The following is a 27,927-nucleotide window of genomic DNA, read 5'->3' on the forward strand; positions in this document are numbered from 1 at the left end:
ATTTAAGGGTAGTATTTTTCTTTTTAAACATCATAAATGTGTTCTGTGTGGTCCACTTGGTCTGTGGTATATCCCCCATAATTTTCCTTTAAGGATAACTGGGTCTGGGTTCTTATGGGTTAATGTTTTAACGTTTTAAATGCAAAAGATCATTTGATTTCGATGTTTTAACGTTTTATTGCAGAGATCGTTTTAACATTTGTTTTTAACGTTTTAACGTTTTAATGCATGATTCGTTTTAACATTTTATACTCATGTTTTAACGCTTCTGTGCAAGGATCGTTTTAACATTTAACTCGGACTGGAAAAGGATTTTAATCAGCGGACGTCTTGGATCTTGTCGGCCCTGGATTGGCCGACAAGATGGCCGAGCTGGAAGGTAGGATCTCTACCCTATATGTTTTTTTCTTTATTTTTTGTAAAGCACTTTGTGTTACATTTCTATGTATGAAAAGCGCTATATAAATAAAGTTTGATTTGATCTGATTTGAATTGGCTTTTCAAGTTTTAACTTGTTTAGATTTAGCTCCTTGCTTCAGCTGTTTCTTTGTATGTTGTTGCATTTTATTGTGTTTTTCTGTGTACAAGCTGTGCAAATGTAATTCACTTTGTGGGATGAATAAAGTAGTTTGAATTGAAATAAAAAAAAAATGTTTTCATTGATATCAAAAAGAACATCTATGAACCATAAACAGTAAAGTTTGGATATGACCAGTCTCCCTTAACTGGATGAACTTTAGTAAAGTACAGGATGACTCATCAGACATTTGAAAGCATTTTAAAGTGAGAGATAATACGGGGATGTACATACAGTCATGGAAAAAATTATTAGACCATTGTTTTCTTTAATTTCTTGTTCATTTTAATGTCTGGTATAACTAAAGGTTCGTTTGTTTTAGCAATATAATGGTAACAACCAAAATAGCTGATAAGAGTTTAATTAAAGAGCTGATATCTAGACATTTAACACGGTTTTCTTGATAATAACCAAAATCATTAACAAGAAAACCATGGAAAATGAAATGGTATATTTGTCCAAAACTACATCTATAGTGCATTATGAGCGCATTCATAGTGAATTATAATTCTCATTATAATCAATCATAATGCATTATGACTGCATTCATAAACACATATAAAGCTTCATGATGCACTATGTCAACAGTTATAAATATAGCTTATAATGACTTATAAATCCAAGTGTCTTATGAGTGCTCTTGACTGGTTATAAACTACAGGCTGACTGATGAGGCTTATAATACATTACAACTACTCATACCCCTCTATACACACACCTCAACAATCAATTGTTATAAGGACTCATAGGATGCCATAAGTATAAATAAATGATCAATGTATGCTTTAAGCAAAGTGAGGTTCATATAGACGCATCTATAATGCAGTATAGCTAATCATGATGTTTCAGTTGTAATGTATTATAAGCCTCATCAGTCAGCCTGTAGTTTATAACCAGTCAAGAGCACTCATAAGACACTTGGATTTATAAGTCATTATAAGCTATATTTATAACTGTTGACATAGTGCATCATGAAGCTTTATATGTGTTTATGAGTGCAGTCATAATGCATTATGATTGATTATAATGAGCATTATAATTCACTATGAATGCGCTCATAATGCACTATAGATGTAGTCTTCATAGAAAGTGTTACCAAAAATTTACCTTTAGTTGTACCAGGGATTAAAATTAACAATACACTGAAGAAAACAAGGGTGGTGTAATATTTTTTATATATATATTTTTATATTATGACTGTATAAGAAGAAATGGATAAACAAGTAGCGACATAGGGTCAAAACTGAGAAAATGTATTTTCTCAAGTGTCTTTAAAAAAGTATTCCTTTTAAGTTTGAGTTTGTTTCTCCCTTGATAGTAGTGAAACTTTTCATTTCACACTTGCTTATTTGCAAAAATGCTGTTGACAGTTAAGGTTTGCAACTTACACACTGATATCTTATGGTGGTTGTCTTTGCTAGGCAACATCTTCACACCTCGAGACTTGAGTTCAGTCATCTTCTTCACTGTGGAGAGAGAGAGAGCAGAGAGACTTTAACAGCAGGAAGAGCCATAATGACGCCCACACACTTCAGCAGAGCATAAATGTCTGCAGCAGATACATAGATTATATAGAATATTCCTACGCCATTCACCGCCCTCACCCACTCCAGATATGTTCACAGCAGCTTTGACGAAGCAATTAAACAAAAATGAAGTTCTGCCAAAACTTATTAAATAAGAAAAAATTACTTTTCATGACAATAAAACCCAACGTTTGTACCTTAAACCATCAACAACATACATTACTGGTCAAAAGTTTTAGAACACCCCAATTTTTACAGTTTTTTATTGAAATTCAAGCAGTTCAAGTCAAATCAACAGCTTGAAAGGGTCCAAAGGTAAGTGGTGAACGGCCAGAGGTAAATAAAAAAAGGTAAAATATAACGTACATTTCAGAATTATACAAGTAGGCCTTTTTCAGGAAACAAGAAGTGGGTTAACAACTTAACTCTATGGAGTCTTGGGCTATTTTGTCCATTTTTTTATTCTTTTCATGTCTTTGTAAGTCATTTTGTGTCTTTTTTTGGTCATTTTGTGTCTTTTGGTGTCTTTTTTGTCATTTTGTGTCTTTTTTTGGTCATTTTGTGTCTTTTTTTAGTCCTTTAGTCCAACATAAAATGTGATTTTGAATCTTTTTTTTACTTTCAAAACACTATCATGCTCAATAAATAATTTTAAATGTTGCAAATGTGCATTAATTTCAGAGTACACTGAGACATTAAACTGCATCATTTTCAATTAAATTCTGGAAAAGTTGGTGTGTTCTAAAACTTTTGACCGGTAGTGTATATGTGTAATGTTAGTCCATAAAAAAGAGTTGTGTATAGAAAACTGCGGGGAATAAAAGTATTATTAGATTACCCAGATTAGAGGGCAGGGTATATGAGAAGCAAATCAACTTTATACAATAAAAGTTTCATACGATAAAAAAGTTGAGGAAATTATTGAGTTTCATAATGCAGAGAAAATAAAAACAAAGCCATCATTGCAAAGTAAAAAGCTAATCTAAATGCATACTTATTCACCATTTTCAAAAACACCATCAGCATTGTCTGTGCACCCCTTCACACTCGTCCCTATTTAATTACTCTGACGGTTCCTGACAATGGAACTTTACTTGTTTTGCATAAATGTGTTTTTATCCTCTGCTCAGTTTCAACTGCATTGTAATTCAAAGCTAATCTGAGTCATGTGTCAAAAAGTCTGTTAATTATGTGTCTGACAGAAACATCACAATGCAGCAGCTCTTTTCAGATTTGTTGCCCTGATTAAAAAAGGAGCAAAAACGCGAGATGATTTCTGGGGGTCGCCAAATCATTTTGGAAGTCAGCTCTGTCTCCACTGTGTTAAAGTGTTCATGTGTTTTAATCTTTTTGGTCACTTAATGTCTTTTTTTGGTCATTTTGTGGGTTTTTTTGGATATTTTGTGGGGTTTTTTAGTCATTTTGTGTCTGTTTTTAGTCATTTTGTGACTTTTCTGGTCATTTTGTGTCTTTTTTTTTCTTTTTTGGGTTATTTTGTGGGTTTTTTGGATATTTTGTGGGGTTTTTTAGTCATTTTGTGTCTGTTTTTAGTCATTTTGTGACTTTTCTGGTCATTTTGTGTCTTTTTTTTTCTTTTTTGGGGTATTTTTTTTTTTTTTTTTTTGTCAATTTGTGTCTTTTTTTGGTCATTTTGTGGGTTTTTTGGGATATTTTGTGGGGGTTTTTTAGTCATTTTGTGTCTGTTTAGTCATTTTGTTACTTTTCTGGTCATTTTGTGTCTTTTTTTTAATTTTTTGGGTTATTTTGTTTCTTTTTTTGGTCAATTTGTGTCTTTTTTTTGGTCATTTTGTGTCAAAAAGTCTGTTTATTATGTGTCTGACAGGAACATCACAATGCAGCAGCTCTTTTCAGATTTGTTGCCCTGATTAAAAAAAGGAGCAAAAACATATTGTGTTTCTAGTAAAGGAAATAAGCTATTGAGTGCAGGGTCTGACTGGGTGGGGCTGTTTCCTGTTCCACAAGGACAAGAAAATAAAATAAATGGAGCCAACGTTCAATTCATCACTCCAGGAATCATGGGAACTGTGGTGATGAGAATAGCTGGTGGGAAGAGGGGGATGGAACAGTGTTTAATGTAATTAAAGTATTAGCCTCCTATTCTCTCTGATCTTCTTAACATATTTATCTAACATGGAACCTGTAAACCCATACGCTCAGTCCCTCTCTCTCTTTTATTTCTCTCATACCATTGTGTCTAAGATTTCCAGGAGATAGCTGGAGGTGAGGTCTTTAGAGGTTGCCTATTTTTTTTTTCTTTTTTCTGGACGATCTAATCATTTCCCCCTGCTAGTCCCATCTCAAAGATGATCCCTGAACCTAGCATGGATGCATTCATGGGAGAGACAGGAAGTTGTATGCGTGTCTCTGTCAAGGTTATAATAGTTTGGGATTTTTCATTAGTTTTAGTTTTAATTTTGTTGTGAATTTTTGTTTTCAAATTCAGTTAGTTTTAGTTCGTTTTTAGAGTGAGTTTTCTAGTTTTAGTTTAGTTTTTATTTTTTGAAAATGCTTAGTTTTAGTTTAGTTTTTATTAGTTTTAGTGTTAGTTTTAGTTTTTTTGTAATGGGCTATATGTTGGGTGCCAGATTCAAAGAGGTCATAATAAATGTTTCCTTTATTTCCTTTGGTTTATCATCTCAGCCCCAATAAGGTTATTAACTCTTACATTTCAGGGTGTTTTGTATTTTGATTCTAGTGTAAACATCCCAGTCTCAGTAAACATATTCACCATGTGTTGCATGTTCAAATAGAAACACTGAATTATGAATGAAAAAAGTTGTCAAAAACGAAAACTAAGGACATTTTCACTATAATTTCAGTTAGTTTTAGTTAGTTTTGTAACCACACAATACAGTTTCAGTTAGTTATCGTTTTTTTTAAAAACTCTAGTTTTTATTTTTATTTCAGTTAACGAAAATGTTTTTTCCATTCTAGTTTTCGTTATTTCGTTAACTATAATAACCTTGGTCTCTGTGTGTCAATATATGTGTTTATAAGTCAACTATTCTGCCAAAACAGTGAAATAATTTCCTTTGGTGCAGGTATAGTGGCAAAAACCTTAAAATAAGACAGAATATAATCATTGAAAGAAATGTGTACTTTGCTTTTCAGGAGTTGTGAGATATATTTTGTCTTTTTCTTGTCGATTTTTTTTGTAATTCCTGCATACAATTGGAAGCTATAATCACGTATTGGCACGAGAGAAAAGTTAAGCCATAAGTATTAAGATTCATCCCAAGAACATCTAGTCAAATATCATGAAAATCCACCAGTTATTTGATGATTTGTACAAAGTTAACTTGGCACATATGATTAATGATCGTCCTTTTAAAATATCAAAACCTCTTTTCATCTTACCTTGGTACTGGGCGCTGAAGCCTCTCAACTTGTGGTTGCCATCAGAGGTAAAGTGCAGTCTGAGCCAGTTGTTGCTGCTAATGATGGGCGAGGGAAGGTTGGGGCCGGTGAACCTGCAGACAGAGACGGATTTAGATTATTAGAGCGTTCAACAAGCAAAGGTGAAGGGAGATTGCAAACTGCAGTCTTATTTAGTGTATCCTGTACACTTATTTATGTATTTAAGGTTAAAGGCTAGGTGTGTACCAGTGCTATCTGTAGCATCACTTAGATCAGCTGTTCTCAACCTTGGGGTCGGGACCCCAATTGGGGTCGCGAGATGATTTCTGGGGGTCGCCAAATCATTTTGGAAGTCAGCTCTGTCTCCACTGTGTTAAAGTGTTTTAATCTTTATGGTCACTTAATGTCTTTTTTTGGTCATTTTGTGGGTTTTTTTGGACATTTTGTGGGGTTTTTTAGTCATTTTGTGTCTGTTTTTAGTCATTTTGTGTCTTTTCTGGTCATTTTGTGTCTTTTTTTGGTCATTTTGTGGTCAATTTGTGTCTTTTTTTGGTCATTTTGTTTCCTTTTTTTTGTATTTTTTTTCTTTTTTGGGTTATTTTGTATCTTTTTTTTGGTCAATTTGTGTCTTATTTTTTGGTCAATTTGGGTCTTTTTTTTGGTCATTTTGGGTCTTTTTTGGTCATTTTGTGTCTTTTTTTGGTCATTTTGTGTCTTTTTTGGTCAATTTGTGTCTTTTTGTGCCTTTTTAGTCATTTTGTGTCTTTTTTGGTCATGTTGTGTCTTTGAGTGGGGGTCACGGACAACATGCATGTTAAATTGGGGGTCGCGACTCAAAAAGGTTGAGAACTACTGACTTAGATAATACATGAACAATGGAATGAACAATAAATTTAACCATTTATTCAATTTTTATTTACTCATTTATTTTCTCAGTGGCATTTATCCACAATTGCTTGATGGCAACATAGTGTAAATTATTTATAATTATGATAAATATTGTTTAATTAGTATTCCCTTGGCATAGTCTCATTCGTACAAAATCCATATTGAACAGGTCTATTTTTATTCCAAGCCATCAAATCAGTTTTTCCCCTCTAAAATTGGTATGGGTCCCAAAAATCCCATATAGGTTGGGCTCTCTTGACCTTTTATTTACTCTATCAACATCCATTGTAAGAATCTTTTTAAAGTATTATGCTTGCTTGTGCTTCTGTTTTGTGCTATAAAGCAATTACATAATCCATCAGATTTCCAATAAAGTCAAGCCCAATGGCAGACAATATATTACAGAGGCTGGCAGAAGCTGCCAGTCTTCTTGCTGATTGTCTTGTTTGTTTATGGTAATTATACTAATGTTTCAAAATGAATGTGGCCTTGACTTGGAGATGTTAAACTGTTACACCTTTAAGATCTATTAAAAGGGAGGCTCTGGTACTCAAGGGGAGCTGTAATGTTAACGACTCTTAACCAAACTGCGGCCCAATAAAAAACGGGAGCAGGAAAGACCAGCATTGGCATTTGCAGAGAAAAGGACACGCCTTTTATTGTTTTGAAAACAGCAATAGTGAATTATACCCCGCAAACACTTATAGTGCCTCCTGATCTGTATGCTAATGAGGGCTGTTGCTTAGCAGGCACTTCTTCAGTTGTTGAAGCAAAAGTCATTTGGGAACACATCATGTTTTATCTTGAGACACACTAAAACAATCTCAGGCACACTCACACACCTACAGTACACGCCCCTATACACACAGCCACATGCATTCATTCAAATTGCCCATTTGTAAATTACATTCCACCGACTGTGTCCACCTTATCCCCCCAACCTACATACATCTGCTTCCCTCTATAGAGTACATATACAAATGAGGTACACCTTCCACTAGCTCTCATTAATACCACTGGAAAATACAGGCACAGAAAAAAAGGGAAAATGTGATTAATTCAACTGAGAAAGAGACTGGAAAGCAGGTACAAGACATATTCTGCAAGCTAATAACTATTGTTGAGTGTACTAATGCTGCAGGGACAAAAGAATGAAACAGCTTTAAGCATAGAGCTCCAACCAAAAAAGACAGGGATGTACTATGTGGGGATGATAGTCTTGTGAGGGTGTTTGGTGGAGATACGTGACTGACTGCACTGTAGAGCTCTCCAAGGATCAATTAAAAGCAACGAGGTTTCTAGATGTAGACAGAATTAGCTTTTATTTTGATCAAAATGGAGCACTACTCGTTGGTAAAGTAAGCTCTTGCTGCAGTGGGGCCTCAGCTGAACTGTACAGTAGCTCGACTTATTAGTTAAGCTGAACACCTGAAGGACCAGAGGTGGAGACAAAAAGAGTGGAAAAGATTTTCGGCAAAGAGTTTTTGGGCAGCGGGCAGGACGAACCACTAGAGAGAGAAGAGACGATGATTAAATGAGAAAGAGAGACGGCTTATCAAAATGTCAGTGATTTGGATTTTTCAGCCATATTGCATGCAGACAGCAGGAAGATTGAGCAATATGCAGAAGGAGAGATGAAACTAAGTGCTCTTAAATGATTTGCAGTGAAGCAAGCTTTGCTAATCAAACAGTTATTTTCAAGTTGCTAAAAGGTGAAGGTCAGGTAGAAGTTCATGGTTGGTGTTGAGCCTGTGTTCTAACCAAGGAAGGAGCTCCTTTTAATACTCATCAGAGGGCTTGATTAACATTGTGGGTGTTACACAGTGTACATCTGAGTGCATCATGCAATGTGTGCCATATGTATGTACACTACCGGTCAAAAGTTTTAGAACACCCCAATTTTTACAGTTTTTTATTGAAATTCAAGCAGTTCAAGTCAAATGAACAGCTTGAAAGGGTACAAAGGTAAGTGGTGAACTGCCAGAGGTAAATAAAAAAAGGTAAGGTTAAACAAAACTGAAAGATAATGTACATTTCATGGGTCCTGAGACAAGTAGGCTTTTTTTTCAGGGAACAAGAAATGGGTTAACAACTTAACTCTATGGAGTCTTGGGCTATTTTGACCATTTTTGAATTCTTTTCATGTCTTTGTAAGTCATTTTGTGTCTTTTTTTTTTTTATCTTTTTGTGTCTTTTTTTAGTCCTTTAGTCCAACATAAAATGTGATTTTGAATTTTTTTTAACTTTCAAATCACTATCATGCTCAATAAAGAATTTTAAATGTTGCAAATGTGCATTAATTTCAGAGTAGACTGAGACATTAAACTGCATCATTTTCAATTAAATTCTGGAAAAGTTGGTGTGTTCTAAAACTTTTGACCAGTAGTGTATGTGCCATTAACTCACCTCGAGTCTGGTCTCAGACTCAAGGCCATTTTTTGAAGTCTTGCACTTATGCTGGTCTGGTGCCTCGTTTGACTACCGTATCTTGGTCTTAGACTTTGCTATTGCTTACGTTTCTTTGGGCTGCTGATTCAGGGCCAGTTGACAGAAAGTTGCCTGATTGACTAATTCCACCAACATGAGGCGATACATTAGTTTGATAGTTAGATAGATACAGTACAGGCCAAAAGTTTGGACACACCTTCTCATTCAATGCGTTTCCTTTATTTTCATGACTATTGACATTGTAGATTCATCAAAACTATGAATGAACACATGTGGAATTATGTACTTAACAAAAAAGTGTGAAATTACTGAAAACATGTCTTATATTCTAGTAAGCAAAGGGTGGTTACTTTGAGGAATCTAAAATACAAGACATGTTTTCAGTTATTTCACACTTTTTTTGTTAAGTACATAATTCCACATGTGTTCATTCATAGTTTTGATGCCTTCAGTGAGAATCTACAATGTAAATAGTCATGAAAATAAAGAAAAACACATTGAATGAGAAGGTGTGTGTCCACACTTTTGGCCTGTACTGTATATCTTGTTTGAAGGATATTTCTGTCCATCTTTACTCCCTGATCAGGAAAGACACTGAATAAAACAGCTTGGAAAGACAGTGTTACCTATGGTGTTCTTGACTAGGACTCTATCTGCTGCTGACTTGGTCTTGAACCGGACTCGTCCTGATCCTGGATTCAATTAAGTTGATCTTGACTACAGCCCTAGGTTGCATTATCAATGTTAAATATTGGAGCTTCAGTTGTCCTTAAGGTTGACTTATAGCTTGGCTCTTTATCTAAAAGCCTAATAGATTTTGGGAGTAGCCCAAGAAAACCATATAAATGTCCAACATCAATTCAAACATATAAAACCTCTGTATTTATTGGAATCATCTCTTCTGTTTTACTATATATTTTTTAAACAGGGGCATAATTAAGTTATTTGTCTTGTCAGAATAGTATTTCCTCCATTTTTGCAAATGTGTCAGGAGGTTGCATGGTATAATGAAAGTGAGTCAGAGATGTGAAGCCATGTTGGACTACACCGGCTTTGATTTACAGCGGCAAATGCAAGACTGATAAAATAAGTCGACATGCCTCGGGAGATGTTTTATCACTTGGAGATGAAGCATTGAAAGCGAGATCATGTAGTGTCTGGCACATGTACGTTTGGAGTGGTACTACGAGGACGGAGAGTGCCAGAATCACCTCTGGCTCCAAGAACATAGCAACATGGTCCTGAGACAGTAAATCTCACATCAATGAATCACTCTATATGATCCTCACAGCCCACATGCACATACAAGAGCCTCCAAACACCAGCGCTAGGATTTTTAAATGCAAACAGCCCTGTTTGAATTATCCCCCTTTTCACCAGAAGGACACATTAAAATGTCTCTTTGAATTAAAGGGCAATTTGAAGCAGGAATCAACTTTCATTAACAAGAAACAACACTGTAAAAAAATAATCTGTTTAATTTACGGTAAAATACCGGCAGCTGTGGTTGCCAGAACTTCACAGTAAATATTACAGTGAGTGGGTTTTCTATTCTAAATCTAAATGTAAATATCAGCAAAAACTGTAATTTAGACTGAATAATCTCGTTATTTTTAGGGTAATTGTGTCATTCATTCACACATCATGGTATTTCTCCATAAATTTTGCATGAAAATGTCATATTTTTACAGCAAAACTGTGTGTTTCTTCCAGTTTATGACAGAAAAAAAGTAAAAGTTTTGTGCTATGCTTTGATTTACGGTAATTAAAAGTGTCTACTACGGTGATGTACATTTTTTAATTTTACGCCCCATTTCTGATGTATTTGACAGTGTTTTACTGTTATTTCTACAAACATTTTTTACAGTGAAGCACGCTAAATACTGACTTAAGCTTGTGATAAATTGCGGCTGTGGCAAATGATAAGAAACTGATACCTATGCCATTACAAATGAGGTGATTAATAAATATGGACCAAGGGATGACAGACCACCATAAATATAATTTTGCCCTGGTGTCACCTCTGCCTTTCCCCCCTTTTTGTTGTTGCTGAAAACATGAAAGTTTTGGGGTGAAAGTGACCACTGGGAGCAACAGAAAAAGTCCTGAGCAGGCTGATGGAGGTCTCCTGAAGGGTGTTGTGACCACTTCTATAGTTCCTTTCCACCTCACCCTCTTGCTTGCTCTCTCTGTCTCGCTGGCTGGCCATATTAGATTTTATGCGGAATTGTCTTGAGAGTGCAGTGCTAAATCAGTTTCCATTTCCAGGCCCCAAAGCTCCTCAGTCTGAGTCAGGCTTTTGATGATTGTCCAAGAAATGTATTTTGGGGAAGGCAAGGTGATAGAGGCAGCCAGTGGTGTTGTTAACTGAGGGGACGGAGCTGTGAACCGCATACTGACACACAGAGCTTTCTGAGGAAACAGCTCGCTTTTAATGCAGCTCTTTTCCTCCCATTTCCATTTGATATGGTCAACATTCCTGGAATGGTTTAATTGCGTCATAGGCAACATCTGACTGAGTTTCTGAAGTCAGATTTGTAAATCCTTGTTGCCTTGACGTGTCTTTGCACACATTATAAAATCATTATCACTCATATTATGATTGGGGGTCTTAGGAATAGGCCAGAGCATTAACGTAACACTAGCATAGAGATACTTTCCATACTGATGAGATGTGACTCATTAAATTGTTAATGCATTTCAGGATTTTGAACAAAGGTCGCGGTCATCAGGAAATTCAGCAACCCTTCCCAGTGGAATGGGTCTTTTTCTGCTTTATATTCATCGTTTAATGTCTTCTGTTTTCTGTTCCGGGGGCGAAGGTGTCAAATTACTCGATGCATAATCAGTGATGGGCGGAGTTTCCGTGTCAAAGGTGACTGGCTGCACATTAGGATCAAACGCTTTAAATCACCGTTCAGCGTATTAACTCATTGTGATGTAGCATCAGATGACCATATGCGTTTGTGTGTGTGTGTGTGGGTGGGCTGCATGCGTGCGGCAGATAGATTCTGGACGGAGAGCGTCCCTGTTAATTGCAGCTACTTAGGTAGATCAATCAGAGCTCTGCTCAGTATGCAGGTCCTGGTGCTAACAGCAGACCGGGGGTCACAGTGACTTTAAAGCCAAAACTTTCAGCATTTTAATGAGGCTGTGTGAATTATTGCAAAGGCCAGTCTATCCAGATGTACATACACTCACACAACATTCACATTTACAAACACGTACGCAGATATCAATAAATTCTCTCTGCCTCTCGCTCTCTTCCACACACAAATTCACATACATACACAGACATGTCGCATCCTTCGGAAGTAAAACTAATCAGTGTGGAAGAGCCTTAAGTCCAGACGGCGGTATTAAAGCTGTGGCAGTGGAGCTGGAGCTGTGACCTTCAGATGTAACCAGACAGACACTAGAGAGCCTCCTGCTCCTAACAACATAGTCTTTCTTCAAACAGCAACTAGCCAGGCAGTAAAAACTATCAACCTTACACTAGAAGTTAAGGCCAAAGTATTGAGTGAGGCCTTCAAGGCGGTTACATCTCATGGGTCTGTGCTGCACTGGACTGAAGCTCTGAGCACAAAAGCATGGCCTTGCAGAGGTGGTTGAAGCCTCCACTGGCCAAAACAGAAAAAAAAAAAACCTGCAGACCCATCAGAGCCAGCACACCTACTTCCCCTTGGAATCTGTGGTCTAACAGAGCCAAAATGTCTGTTCTTCTTCCTCTCTCAGGCCTCATGAATTATTCATGGCAGACCTCTGGCCCCATCAGAGCGCCTTGTTAAATCTTCTGAGGGATTCTTTTCTTCCTCTTCCCACAACTCATTTTCTGCTCTCACAGAACATATAATATAGACACTGATTGAAGGAAATTTTTCTTTTGGATAGAACAACATCTCCTTCGCTTCCCTTTTCTTGCCCATTTCTTCAAGCCTATCTTAAAGCTTCTCACAAATGCACTTTTATCAGTGGTGTTATAAGACAGTGTACATGTAGTGGATGTTAAACCCACCTCAAGCTGTGGATAACTTTATGGTTACAACTTCCATATGATCGTCCCATGATCCTGCCATTCACAACCAATCATCACACACGTATATTTTCCGACTCAGATCTCCTTTTCAAAGACAGGAAAATATGAAGGCGATTGAGGATACACTTAAAACTAACCTTATTGGCTCCTCTGCCACGCTGTTTCATTTCCTTCACCGAAGCGAAATGTATAGTAGCCACACTGGCAAAAGTCTCAAGTTGAAAAGTGTGAGCTTATTTTTTGTACAAGGACATGATATTCACATCAAATAATGTGTCAGGTCTGTCAGGGACCTCAGCATAGTTTAGGTCAGGGTGATGATCTGTCAGATTTACTGTGAGAGCTGTGTGTAGAGAAAGACTGCCAGGTGAAGAATAGGTTTAACTGAGCAATTGTATTGGACTATGCTGATAAGTGAAATAGGTCATAACTAAAATCAAATAGAATTGTAATGATTAATACCAATATGAAAGTTAGAATATAGAAGGGACTCTTTTAACCCTTTGATGCACAACATGGGTAAAAAAGGACCCGCATTTATTTCCCCTGTTATTTAAGATGGCTGTGTGTTTCTGTGCTATCTGTTTTGATATCAACTTATTTTATGATTGAATATTCTAAGTATTCTTTAAATATCTTGTTTTTGATAAAAAAAAACATCATTATTTTCATTTTGCTTCTAATAATTTATGAAGAAAAAAAGTTTTTGTATTATTACATAGCTAACTACTTAGCCAAGACGTTAGCTAAGTAGTTAGCTTAGCAAGCTACTTAGCTAAATACTTAGCCAAGAAGTTAGCTTAACAAGCTACTTAGCTAAAAAATGGATATGGCTCATTTTTCACCCATGTTGTGTATTAGAAGAGTAGTGACAGAAAAAGAGATTTTATTCAAAATAAATAAAGGAAAACATAAAAATTAGGATGTATGATGATCAAAAACAAACTAATTGAGGAAAACCTTGAAAACTGAATGATGAATTATTGCAAAGACATAGAACATAAAAACTCTGTCGGGTCACTTTAGACCATGTTGTGCATCAAAGGGTTAATGGAGGGTTTCTCCTCATCTTTTAGTGTTGGAGTTCCTGCTTTTACTAGCACTTCAGAGGCTGAATCTCTAGTTAAAAGCAAACCTACACTTTACCCAAAACTCAAACTGATGCCTAGCATGCTAACTGGCTTTTGTTTGGCCAAAGCATTTAAAAGTCACTGTTTAAGAGACCCTGTCAAGAGAGTAGACCTAATCATGAGATGTGCATCAGCGTATCGCGCCCCCTGCATGAGCTTGTTCTGTGGCCTAATTAGTGAGCAAGCTACTGCTGGAATAAAAAAGGAGCTAAATGTAGTAAGCAGTAAGTAAGCAGAGGACTGACATTACCAGTTTACAAAGTGGTTTTTCTTTGCCTTTGGATTACATGCGTTTGTGTGTCTGTCTGAATGAAACCAAAGTAAGTGCATATGTGCCTTTATTTCCGTGTGCCGAATTAGGTGAGCACAAGTTTAAGTGCCCTACAGACAGTTAATTCACTGGTTAAAAAGTTAATGTAACCTTTGCTGCATTAAGATGTTTAGACGTTAAAATGTCACAGTTCATGCACACTGTAATAGATGTCTTAATATGTTACTTAAAATGTGACATTTGCACTTTCTTCACCTAAATGACTGCTCAGTTCTGTGTCCACAGCTATTTCATGGTATAATAGAGCAGAGTGATGTATAATGATGTATGTTTACTGTGTCTCATGTGAATTCAGATCAGTGTGTGGGGTGTTTTGACTTTGTATTGAGAAATATGCAACACACTGACTGAATGAGGTGTATGACTCGGTTTGACTGTAGCTTATGAGTCATCCATGGATATTGTCACACTGAGCCCCCGCAAGAGTAAAAGAGTATTCCACTGATATGCATGTGCTAGCCTCTATTAGTTAGTGTTGCCATTAATGGCACTTATAGTCAGTATATAAGCCGTCTCCCTGTGGTTTTGTATATGTGCTCTTTGTGGACCACACACTCAAACACTCTGATAAGCTGCTGTTAAACTGAAAAAGGCAACTTGTGTCTCTTGTGTTTGATTAACACCCCGTGTCAATGGCTACTATCTCTGAACCCCTTTAATCTCCACCCACATTCTCCAAAATAAGTTGAAAATTGGAGAGGGTGACCCAAATAATTCATCCAGCAAAGCTATTTGTGAGTGAATCTATATCCAAATGAATCTACTTCTTGCACCATGACCTTTTCACTGCTTAAAAGAGTGGAGTAACTCCCAAGTGATACTCAGATAACAGAGAAAAAGGCATTACGACAAGCGAAACCAAATGGGGCAGAAATATAAACTCAAGCAGCTCAATTCATGGAAGTAAAGAATTTAGTGCCACTTGTTCTGCAATTGATTCCAGTGTCAGTGTGATTTATTACTCTTCTTCAAAAAGTCAAGGTAGATGTAGTCAAAGTCGCAGAGAGCAAAGCAACAGGACTAAACTGCCATTGAATGGACTGAGGAACAAAGCTGATGAGGAAACCATACAAAGCCTAATAGCTTAGATTATTGAATGTTTGTCTTCACAGAATGACCCACACAGGCACAAATGACTTGTTTGACCAAGATAACAAACACAGAAATTGTCGAACCAGTGGCAATTCTCCCCATTTCTTCTGTTTGGTTCAATTTCTGTCAAATCCAGCTCCCATGATGCTTTGTTATCATCGGCAAGGAAGGTGAGGGAAGACACACCCGCACCCTAATACACAAACACACAAACATCAATCACATCGCACAACTGACAATGACTATGTGTGCACTTCTCACGGGTGTAATCGCCTTCGGGCTGTATTGGATCTGTGGTTAACGGGAGAGAAACAAATGAGTTTCCAAGGTCACTCTTAAAAGCGGCAGTGATAATTGAGCCCTCCCTGTAGATCTATCAAACACAACAATAAACAAATGCCAATAATATCCTAGGGCTGACTTCAGGGACACCATCCTTCTCTTCTACAGGAAGCTTCTGGAGATATTAATGAAGAGAAAAAAAAAAGGTGAGCGTGACGCTGAAAAGCCAGATAGAGGAGCAGTTAGTGAATACAAAAGAAACCTGTATTATTTCAAACAATGACCCTTTGTAGTCTTAGCTAAGCTAAGCTAAACTAAGCTAACAGACTGTGGCTTCCAGACTGGTCTCCTTCAAAAATGACCCCACAGGCTGTTTGTACAGGCAGAAAAAAAAGACCCATATTTAAGTTTGAGACTGTCCTCCCCTGCCCTCGAGAACAGTAGTTCTCAACCTTTTTGAGTCGCGACCCCCAATTTAACATGCATGTTGTCCGCGACCCCCGCTCACTGAACACAATCTCACACGCACAGTTCAGATCATACAAAAAAGAAACAAAATGACCAAAAAAAGAAACAAAATGACCACAAAAAGACACAAATTGACCACAAAATGATCAAAAAAGACACAAAATTACAAAAAAAAGACACAAAATCACAGAAAAAAGACACAAATTGACCAAAAAAGAAACAAAATTACCAAAAAAAGACACAATACGACCCAAAAAAGACACAAAATTACCAAATAAAGACACAAAATGATAAAAAAAAATTAAAAAAAAGACATTAAATGACCAAAAAGACTAAAACACTTTAACACAGTGGAGACAGAGCTGACTTCCAAAATGATTTGGCGACCCCCAGAAATCATCTTGGGACCCCAATTGGGGTCGGGACCCCAAGGTTGAGAATAGCTGCTCAAGAAGACGTACTCATTTTTATACGGCGGAGTATCTATCAAACACAACAATAAACAAATGCCAATAATATCCTAGGGCTGACTTCAGGGACACCATCCTTCTCTTCTACAGGAAGCTTCTGGAGATATTAATGAAGAGAAAAAAAAGGTGAGCGTGACGCTGAAAAGCCAGATAGAGGAGCAGTTAGTGAATACAAAAGAAACCTGTATTATTTCAAACAAATCCTTCTCAAGGTTGAAACATACAGTTACTGTTAAATTGTGAACCATCCCACTGCCACTACCATCAAAGCTCACTGAATGACTCTGACAGCCGCAATTTCAATGTTCAACTAGTCAACCTTCTCCCACCTACAACGCCATGCTCAACCACTGTTCAAAAGCAAAATGGCTTTTGTAAAACATCAAAGTGTAGGCTTCAGTGGTTTACAGAGCCAGTGCCAATGACTGCAATACAAGCACTGAAAACTGAAGCTTCAGTCAAATTGCCTTGACGCTTCCTCCGCAGGAAACAAAATCAACAACACATTGAAACCAATGATTTCATTTATCTCACTAACAACAGCTAGCCTTCCTCCATCCAAAGCTACCAGCACCTCATCAATTAACACAATTAAATCTTGTTTGTTTTAATCCTTACACAAACAAAGCGTAAAAAAAAAAGAAAAGAAAAAAAAATACAAGTTGTGGCGCTGGAGGCTTCTGCTGGTTGCCTGGCAACCGAATGGTGACGGCAATACTAACCTTGTGTAAATCCACAACTTGTTTTTGCACTTTGTTTTCTGCATGTATGAGATCAACAAACAAAATTGTGCTATTAAGTGAGCTTTGGAGATGCTGACAGGAAGATTTTGTTCCTTCTGGACACAACCCGGCTAGATGTTTACCCTTTATAGTCTTAGCTAAGCTAAGCTAAGCTAAGCTAAGCTAAGCTAAGCTAACAGACTGTGGCTTCCACACTGGTCTCCTTCAAAAATGACCCCATAGGCTGTTTGTACAGGCAGAAAAAAATGACCCATATTTAAGTTTGAGACTGTCCTCCCCTGCCCTCTAGAACAGTAGTTCTCAACCTTTTTGAGTCGCGACCCCCAATTTAACATGCATGTTGAACGTGACCCCCGCTCACTGAACAGAATCTCACACGCACAGTTCAGATCATACAAAAAAGAAACAAAATGACCACAAAAAGACACAAAATGACCCAAAAAAGACAAAAAAATTGACCATAAAATGATCAAAAAAGACACAAAATTACCAAAAAAAGACACAAAATTACCAAAAAACAAACAAAATTACCAAAAAAAGACACAAAATTATCAAAAAAAAGACACAAATTGACCAAAAAAGAAACAAAATTACCAAAAAAAAGACAAAATATGACCAAAAAAAGAAACAAAATGACCAAATAAAGACACAAAATGACTAAAAAAGACATTAAATGACTAAAAAGACTACTTTTACCCACTGTGGTGGGTGGGTGGACTTTCCCCCTGGAGAACGGGGTTTGTGTCCCATCTGAAAACAAAAGTAAACTATCTGATTTGAACGTGACTCTAAATTGCCCGTAGGAGTGAATGAGAGTGTGATTGTCTGTCTCTATGTGTCAGCCCTGTGATAGTCTTGCAACCTGTCCAGGGTGTCCGCCCCCCCCCCCCACCAAAGCGTGGATAATCGGTTAAGGATAATGAATGAATGAATGAATGAATGAATGAATGAATGGATGAATTAATTAATTAATGAACTTCATGTTTTTCGCATCACGTTTTTACATAACTATGTCAGTCTACAGTAATAGTCACATCGTCCTCGTAACTACTTCACTTACTGCATGAACGTACTTTTATTTACTTTTTAAACTGTCTTTTATAATGGCTTACCAGGATATTTTTCCCCCAAACTAGAACCTAGATCAGTTCTTTTGTAGCCTCAATTCAACAAAAATGCAGCCTTTTTTAACGTTCCGCTCTGTACAACAAACTGTGAAGCTCATATTCTCGTATTCTTTTAAATTCTTTTATTCGAAGCTCGTATTCTTTTAAAACCAAGGCAAATATCTTAAAATTAGAAACATCTATTTGCAATCTAAACAATAAGCGTATCCTTCCTGTAGCTGTTTTCACTTCTTGTAATCATATTACAAACTGAAGATTCAATATCATTCAGTTTAAGATGGACATCTCTGCTTCGCTGGACAATATCTCTCTCTCTCTGCCTCCTTTGCCCTATCTCTCTCCACCCTCCTGTGGTTTGTGTGTACGAGCTGTTAGTTTTTCAGAGTGAGTCTGAGATGACGCAGTATGTGAGGAGACAGGTGAAACCATGCTAATGATATTGAACCTGGCAACACTGTCAAATCCCCCAAACAACAGCCGGCACATTGTATTCCCTTGATACCAGAGCATCCTGAAATAACTACATTGTTATGCTGAGACAGAAGCATCTATGGGTTTTGCATGCATCTCTGTTTTATTTTTGTATGCGTGTGATTACATGCCCATAGACAGTATATGCTTGAGTGGACAGAAGTTGTACCAAACTGGAAATGATATGTGCCAAATACAGTAATTAAGAATCAACCCTCTCTGCAGGTACTGACCAAAGTAACCCTTCACCAAGTTGTGCGGAAACCAGTCAAAAGATACCTGCATTCAATTCTTTTTGTACCCAGATTGTGAAAATAATGAATATTTGTATGGTTTTGCTCACAGCCAATCATTACAAGCATTATTGGATTTAATGTCCATAGAGACTTTTAAAAAAGGACTAAAAACATTCCTTTTTAGCAAAACCTTTGGTTCCTCCCATCTAGATGGTTTTTAGATTATGTATGTATGTTTTCTGTTTTTAGCTGTTTTTAAAAAAAATCCTTTTTATAATTAGAATGTTATGCTTTTAACCTGTAGCACTTTGAGATTTCCTGTAATGTAAAGTGCATTACAAATAAATTGTATTATTATTATTATTATTATTTTAATGTGACGTGTGATTGGCCCAGCATCACAGCAGCTACAACACACTTGAGTATTTCCATTTTTTGTAACTTTTGCATTTTTAACATCATAATACTTCTAGTCACATGATGGATATCGAATGACGAATAAAAGGTATCAGATTAACTCTAATGGTATATAGGCACTCGTATTGTAATTCTTAAACCATGTCCAGCCCTATACAATATCATTTATTCTTATAATTGATTTTTGTTTTTTTTCAATCTGACACTTTAATCAATCTTGTCCTTTGGCTCCCATTGTATCTTTGTTGACAACCAGTACTTTTACTGATGATGTACTACTTTACCTCAAATGACTACTGCTGGTTTGAGGAAATGCCAAACATATGGATCATTTTTTAAAATTATTTTTGAGGTTCATGTGGCCATTAAATGCATGCATGATTTAACAGGAGCCCATTAGTAACAGCAACTTACTGGCATTCATAAAACTAAATGGCTTATGAACCTATGTTGCTATACAATCTGCTCCCATGCACTTTTTATAATGAAGCCACGAATAGTGCAGAGTCAGAATTTTCCCTTTTAAACAATAAGCCCCAAGGCTCCCACGTATTAAAGGCTGGTACAGTACATAAAGGTCGGCATAAAGTATAAAGCAAACTAATTAACTGCAAGTGGGAAAAATATACAAAGTAATAACGACCATTAAAATCCATCCATGTTTATTTTGAAAGGCAATATGTGAGGAATTCAATGGGATTATTATTTTATTTGACCTCTTTTTACTCTACACGCAAATCCTTGAGCAACAGTCTGCTTGAATCGGTGGAGAATGAGAGCGAGAAAATAGACTAGGAGAGGATTAATGATAGGGAGACATTTTTACCACGCCAAAGTGCTTGGAAAAAGAGATCCACCATGTCTATACTTTACTCCATTTTTGGATTCAGTGGCCACCATCCACACACTTCAGCTTTACTCTAAATCACCCACTCCAATATACAACTACTATTTTAGCTCTTACATCTACTGGAATGGTCTCCTTATCTTTTACTATTGTGAGTTATCTGTGATTCCCTTCTCAATTCCCACTGCACTACTTTTTCTGGCATCTTTTCAGATGGACTCTGAAGAGGTTGCCCGAACAGAAATAAATAAGACGAAATCTCTATTCTGTGCCAGCGCTAAGTTATCGATAGCAGCACCGTGGAACCAATGCCATTTCTGGAGTGTTCCCGGATCCAAATGCTCCTCTTTCACCACGGTGGGAGGACTAGAGCAACTCAGGTTGTGATTATGCAGATCAGGCGGTACAGTGGCGTTTTTTAGCGCTTTTGGCAAGAAATTGTCCTCACATTACCACCTACTCAGAACAAATCTAATCACAAAAGCAAAAGTACATAGAGCAATTTATTTGGCTTTTTATTACAAGGTGCAAGGTGACCTCTCAAAAAGCATGCAAGACACTTTCATGGGTAACACTTTACAATAACCATCATTTATAAATGATAAACAGATAGTTTATTAATGTTTAATCATCATTTATAAACCATATATAGACCATTTAGAACGGTAAATAGATAATTTATTAATGTTAAACTATCTAAATCTTTTAAAATATGGCAAATAGATGGTATATTAATGTAAGTTTATAGTTACTTTACCATTAACAAACAATTCAATTATAATTAATAGTTTATTAATAGTGTTATTTGCACTCATTATGACATTTTTAACACCATATTAAGTATGTTAATGATTTTGAAATGATTCATAAACCTTTAAGAAATTGGTTAAAGATTAAATATGTATAGCACTTTGTAAATGTTAATAATTGGTTTATAAACCATCTATAAACATTACTTAGTTGGTTATTGTAAAGTGTTACCCTTTCATGTTTGTTGAATTGTGCATTTTTTTATACTGATGTAGAATTGCATCCCTGTAAATTATTATCAATATACATTTTAAAATGCAATTAAGGCAGAATCTGATTGGATAGCTTGTTCTTAACAATCATATTAGCCACAGTAGTGTGTAGGGTGTATAATGTTCTTTCCCTTTTAGTTGATTAAATCCCTGAAGCTATCATGGAGGAGAGGGGATGCATGTGCTTCTTTTGTCGTCTCTAATCTGAAGGATTCTGCACACAGGTCACGTGTGACAAACAGTTCAAATGAAAAACATTTTATTGTACCACTAGGTAATGTGGTTGCAGTCTATCTTCTGTCGTCTTTTCGATGTGCACATCATTACCCGGGGCCAGGAATTGCAGTGTCTCCAGAAATGTAAATCCAAATTCTTTAAAAACAGACATTATCTGCTCTTGGAGGCATATTTGAGGTGTATATTTGTGCCTTGCTACTCTTGCCTTCTGAAGATAAAATCAATTTTCTCGTCAGAGAAGTCGGCTTCTTGCAGCCCATTAGGAAACTGTCTGCTGCTTTTAAACTGGATGAGAGGAGTTGATTTGATTTGAGGCTGATCATTCTTCTCAGCCTCTTTTCCAGTTTGTGTCGTGCTGCTCCAGCATCACAGCTGTGCCTCTAGACATTTAAGATTTTACAGAATTAGGTGATCTTACTTGTAGGTTTGTGCAACTGCGAATGTGGACAGTTTCAGAAAAATAGATGTCAGTTTTAGCATACAGACACAGACACTTGTGGCTGATTGTAGAGAAACCTCAAGCTTTGAACTGGAATGGATTAAATGAATTAATACCATGCAATTGAATGGTAACACCTCTGACTGGTAATTTTTCCACATATGAAATAACCACTCAACTCACTCCTCTGCAAATCTATTTTTTGGCTGGGTCCATTGTCTACATTAGGATAATCATTAAACACAGCCAGGGCATGAAGAAAAATCTCAATGTTGCTCCGTATTGATCATACAGCAAAGCCACAGAGCCTAAAATGCATGAGCAAATTCAATCTACATCTGTGTATTACTTTGGCCTTGAGGCAGGATCCCAAGTATAAACTAAACTCATTAAAGTCAACTCTTGATGTGATGGCCTTTCAGATGTAAACTCTAATTATCAAATCACTTCAGTTTTGATGTCAGCGTCATGTTAACAGCCACTAAAGGTGAAATTGCTTCAAGTAATATTTCTTGATGATTTTCTAATTTCTACTGTCCCCTCCACTGATGTAGAAATGCTTATTAGACTCGTAGTTTGAATGGATGAGGCTTTAAATGTCTAGACTTGTAAAGTAAAAGTGATTTTTCTATTCTGATTGTTAAGCAGTGGTGGAAGAAGTATTCAGATCTTTTACTTAAGTAAAAGTACTAATACCACACTGTAAAATTACTCCACCACAAGTAAAAGTCCTGCATTCAAAAATTACTGAAGTAAAAGTACAAAATTATCAGCACAAAAATGTACTTAAAGTATCAAAAGTAAAAGTACTCATCATGCAGAATGGACCCACTCAGATTGTTTTATATGTTCTAAATATATTATTACATAATTTGTTTGTTTGTTTAATTTTTAAATTACAAAAACTACAAATTGATCATGTATTTTATGTTGAATCTCTATCTGTAAAGTAACTAAAGCTGGCAGCTAAATGTAGTGAAGTAAAAAGTTCAATATTTGGCCAAAAAAGTTAGTGGAGTAGAAATAAAAAGTTACAAAAAATGGAAATACTCAAGTAAAGTACAAGTACCTAAAAATTGTACTTAAGTACAGTACTTGAGTATATGTACTTAGTTACTTCCCACCACTGTTGTTCAGCCACATGTTTGGCTGTCTCCTGCATATGGTAATGAGCCACTCGGACAAGCTGGAGATAGAGGGAGAGCTGCTGAACCCCAGATGGGCATCTGGTGTCCCAGTTGCTCCCCTCTTTCATCTCATCCAGAGCCGTCCGTCCCTTGTGGGGACCATCGCTCACTCACTGTCGGAACATATTACAGTAAATCTCTGTTTCTTTATGTTTATCTCTAGTTTTTCTGATCTGGTCTCACTGAGGCTGTGAGAATAGATGCAAGCTTTGAGATTTCCATGACGGGAGAGTGGCAAATGTGGGAGAAAGATGGCTTAGTGGTGGGAGGAAGGAACAGGCAAGAGATGAGTAACTTCCAGAGTACATAGGGAATGAGTCATCCAGGCACCAAGAGCTGCCAAAACGGAACCACAACTTCTATTTTCAGTGCCTCTTCTTTTGCATTGTCCTCTCGGCTGTCCACCCTCTGTAGTTTCTCTCCCTCCCAAAAGCTCCATGTACTTGTTTTCTTTTAATTAGTTTGAGGGTCGCTGACAAAGCCGTTCTATTGTGAACCCATTCAAAGACTGTTCCTAATACACAAACTGAAAGTATGGGATGCAAAAAAGATAGAGACGGCCTTTATTCCACCACTGTGTTCACTGGCCTTTTGTCTGGCTTTCACAGTTCATTTTTTAGAGATTAGCGTTTGTTCTCTCTCTTTTGCCATCGCTGCCTGTAATCCCTCCCTCTGTTTAGTCCGCTGCTCCATGTCTACTTTTGGGACAATATACAATGCAAATGGATGCCACATTTAGTATTATCTGCTCTGTCTTTCTCTTCCTCAAACACAAGACTCAGAAGAAAGGAAAGAAGAGGATAAGAAATGAAATGGCAGTGAGCAGAGTGCCGGTTGTGTCCTACATTTGAACGATTTAGGCTAAGAAGTAGGAAGGCATGCAGACAGTTGGGGGAAGGACTGTTGAAGTTTGATCAGACAGGTGGCGAGAGAGAGATGGTGAAAGGAAAGTATTCAAACAACTATTGTGGGCTGGCAGGAAACTGAGATGAGCTATGATGACTGCCTCTTAACCCAGGCGAAGAACTATATTTGGTAACTTCAGCGGATATCTAAAATGAGTAATAAATAAAATAATATTTCGAGAAAAAAGTTACAAATTTACTAGATTAAAGTGGTAAATTTACAAGATGAAAAGTTGCAGATTTAAGAGATTTAAAGTGGCAAATCTGCACGAAAAAAGTTGCACATTTACAAGAAAAAAGTGGGGAAAAAGCAACTTTTTTCTCGCAGATTTGCCACTTATATCTCATAAACTTTTTTCTCAAAATATTCCCCCCCTCCCTCGAGTCTGTATGTTTTTTTTTTTACACATTCTTGCAGTATCTAATATCCTCCAATATTCTCTAGGGTTGAAATTTGGAATTTGCAAGTATTTCAATGGGTGCTCTATTAAGGGTTAATGCAGAGATAAACTTGCTTTTAACTATGCATTTCATGCACATAATGGCTGTCTTATATATCCTAATAACTGTTTGGAACATTGCTCATGCACATCCTCAGAAAATAACAAAACGTCCATAAGATGCAATATGCAGAGAAGGGTAGGAGCATTGTTACAACTAGATTTAGGGGCCAAACTTGTAAACTAAGATGGTGCTACAGTATATTTCAGAAGATTTCAGAAATAGCAATATAGTAACCTTCTCAAGTGTCACCAAGTTTACTGTTTACACCCTGAAAATCAGATAGTTCGACACAGTCTGAGTTCTCTGTTGTGCCTTCCAGTGGAATCCTCCAGTCATACACATTGTACATAGGAATGTATGTGAGCAATTCTGTGCGCAGACATTCATGTAGAGGGTCCTTAGGGGGAAATAGCAGCTCAACAGTACATACCACAGAGAAGTTGTATGCATTATCTGAAAGATGGGAACCTGAAGATTCATTTGAGATGCAGCTCAACACTAATAAACATGTTTTGGTTGGGCACCTATTAAAATGTTAAAAGTTTAGATTTAAAAGGACTTAGAGCATTATCATGGGTGTATATGGTGGCCATGGTGTCTACAATCTAATACTACTATAGAGAATTAACATCATCACACATGAACAATTGGGCTCATTGAATCCACAGGAACTTTTCGAGTCATAATTTATGCAATTCCAAGACTGTTTAGAGACCTCAGTATATAGAAATATTAAAACACAATCAGCAAAAATCACATTTGTACTGCATTAGAAAAAATGCATAGTCTTTGTCCCAAACTGCATGGGATTAATTTGAAGTTGGAACCTAATCTTCTGGTTTCATATGTTACCAGTATATTCATTCAGCTAAGAAACCGAAGTACGGTGCATACACAAATTCATACCTGAATGCAGTAAGTGTTCTTGCACATTTGGTCTAATATAGAAATCCAAACATGCAAACACATACTGGTATATAAAGAGGGATATTTGGAGACACAAACACCCAGATGTTCAATGGAATGTAGCAAAAACAATTTATCACGGCAGATTAATTAGCATTTAACATTATTACACAAATTGAATATTAACACACAAAATGATGAATACACCACTCTCACGTCACATCAGCCCAATTTGGGCTTGTGTGTGTGTGTGTGTGTGTTGCTCTCAATCTGTTCAAAGCAATCTTTGATCCTCCTTCCACATGTTACACTAAACTTCAAACAGGCCAGGTAGAATTAAGCCTTTAAGTTATCTGAGCGGAGTGGAAGAGTGCCAAGTTCTCTCCCATTATACAGCAGAGAGATAGAGCCTGATCTCTTCTTCCATTAGCCTTTATTGGTCTTCCAGTTTAAAACCATTCAAGGGAGATAACATATGCTCATATAGGCTTTTTTATGGTCAGATACTTTATTCAGCTTTTGAGGTATTAATCTATTTCATGTGTTTCTGCTTTATTTTCTTTTAACGCCCTGCCCAATGTTAAAGAAGGAGATTGCAGGTAAATATTAAAGTCATCAATCAGGTAAAGTGGGAAGAGGAAGGATGGAGCTGAGGTAGAAGAGGAGAGCTATCTTTTATACGTCACCCATGACCGTGACCGATTTGTCGTAAAAACCACCATCCAATTAAAAGAGGGCTCTCCATCTGCTTCCTCCTGAGTCAGCACTGACCTTTGACCCCTCCTCCCACCTTAGCCATGATGTATCCGCTGCCTCTGCTCAGTGCAGGTGTGTGTTACGACACAGATGATAGAAAGCACCTCTTAACTACCTGAGTTTATGGGAACAAAACAGAATACAAGGCAGTATAACAACACTGTTGCTGTGTGGCATCAAATATAACCCAGCCACAGTCAGTTGTAGCCGACTGCCATTACTCTCTGTCACTGTGCTCACATGCTGTGTAAATAATAAAGAGTTATGTTGTAAAAGCCAAATCCTTTTTTTTTAAATTTAGGTCTATAAGCACATATACACTACCAGTCAAAAGTTTTAGAACACCCCAATTTTTCTAGTTTTTTATTGAAAATCAAGCAGTTCAAGTCAAATGAACAGCTTGAAAGGGTACAAAGGTAAGTGGTGAACTGCCAGAGGTAAATAAAAAAAGGTAAAATATAGCGTACATTTCAGAGTTATACAAGTAGGCCTTTTTCAGGGAACAAGAAATGGGTTAACAACTTAACTCTATGGAGTCTTGGGCTATTTTGTCCATTTTTTAATTCTTTTCATGTCTTTGTAAGTCATTTTGTGTCTTTTTTTTGTCATTTTGTGTCTTTTTTTAGTCCTTTAGTCCAACATAAAATGTGATTTTGAATCTTTTTTTCACTTTCAAAACACTATCATGCTCAATAAAGAATTTTAAATGTTGCAAATGCGCATTAATTTCAGAGTACACTGAGACATTAAACTGCATCATTTTTGATTAAATTCTGGAAAAGTTGCTGTGTTCTAAAGCTTTTGACCAGTAGTGTATATGAAACAAACACAACAACACAACAACCATAAAAGGTTATTGCATGTAGAACTATTTGGGGTGAGTCAGTTCTGGCTCTTTTGCAGTTTTTTTTTGCTGTTCGTGCTTAAACAAAGCTTTGTGTGAGTTAACAGTTATTGCCCACACAGAATTTAGATGCAAAACCTTGACCGTGGGTCACTCTGCCGTTCAGCAATATTTCCTGGGACATGTCATTTGCTTGTTTACATTATCCATCTTCACCTGTCTCGTGAGGAAAAAAGTTGCCTCGGGCAAAAAAAGACTGCAATTACAGTTCAGCTGAGGACAGTTGTGTAATTTTTCCAGCTTCACAGTGATTTAAAGCACAAAAAGCTGGTGCAAAGTCAGCATTAGATTCGCCTTTCACTGTCACTCCTTTTTTCAAAGATGAATTACCCACTCAGAGATAAACGCAAAACACTTGACCACGCATTAGAAGTGCCACTTTGAAGAGGTAAACATAAGAGGTTTTATGCAAGGTGAAAACAAAAATATCATCACGATGAAATGCATACATATTGGAATGCTTTTTATGCTGCAATCATCAACAGTTGTTTTACAAAACAACAAAAAGAAAGAAAAGTGAATACCTCATTGATCTTTCTAATGAATACGGGGCTGGGAAATAAATCTAAATGTGCTAAACAGTGGGTCATTTGAAAAACA

At 36.8% G+C, this 27,927-nt stretch overlaps 1 protein-coding gene across 1 annotated transcript in view; it reads right to left on the bottom strand.

Moving 5' to 3' along the window:
• csmd2 (CUB and Sushi multiple domains 2) overlaps nucleotides 1-27,927 on the bottom strand; it is a 358,175-nt gene that overhangs the window by 199,538 nt on the left and 130,710 nt on the right. The window contains exons 6-7 of the mRNA XM_059350192.1: nucleotides 5,482-5,594; nucleotides 1,966-2,043 (exon numbers count right to left, since the gene is read on the bottom strand). Coding sequence (XP_059206175.1) covers nucleotides 1,966-2,043; nucleotides 5,482-5,594 — 191 coding nt within the window. The remainder of the gene's footprint in view (nucleotides 1-1,965; nucleotides 2,044-5,481; nucleotides 5,595-27,927) is intronic.

Source organism: Centropristis striata, chromosome 14, assembly GCF_030273125.1.
Source record: "Centropristis striata isolate RG_2023a ecotype Rhode Island chromosome 14, C.striata_1.0, whole genome shotgun sequence".
Lineage (NCBI taxonomy): Eukaryota > Metazoa > Chordata > Actinopteri > Perciformes > Serranidae > Centropristis > Centropristis striata.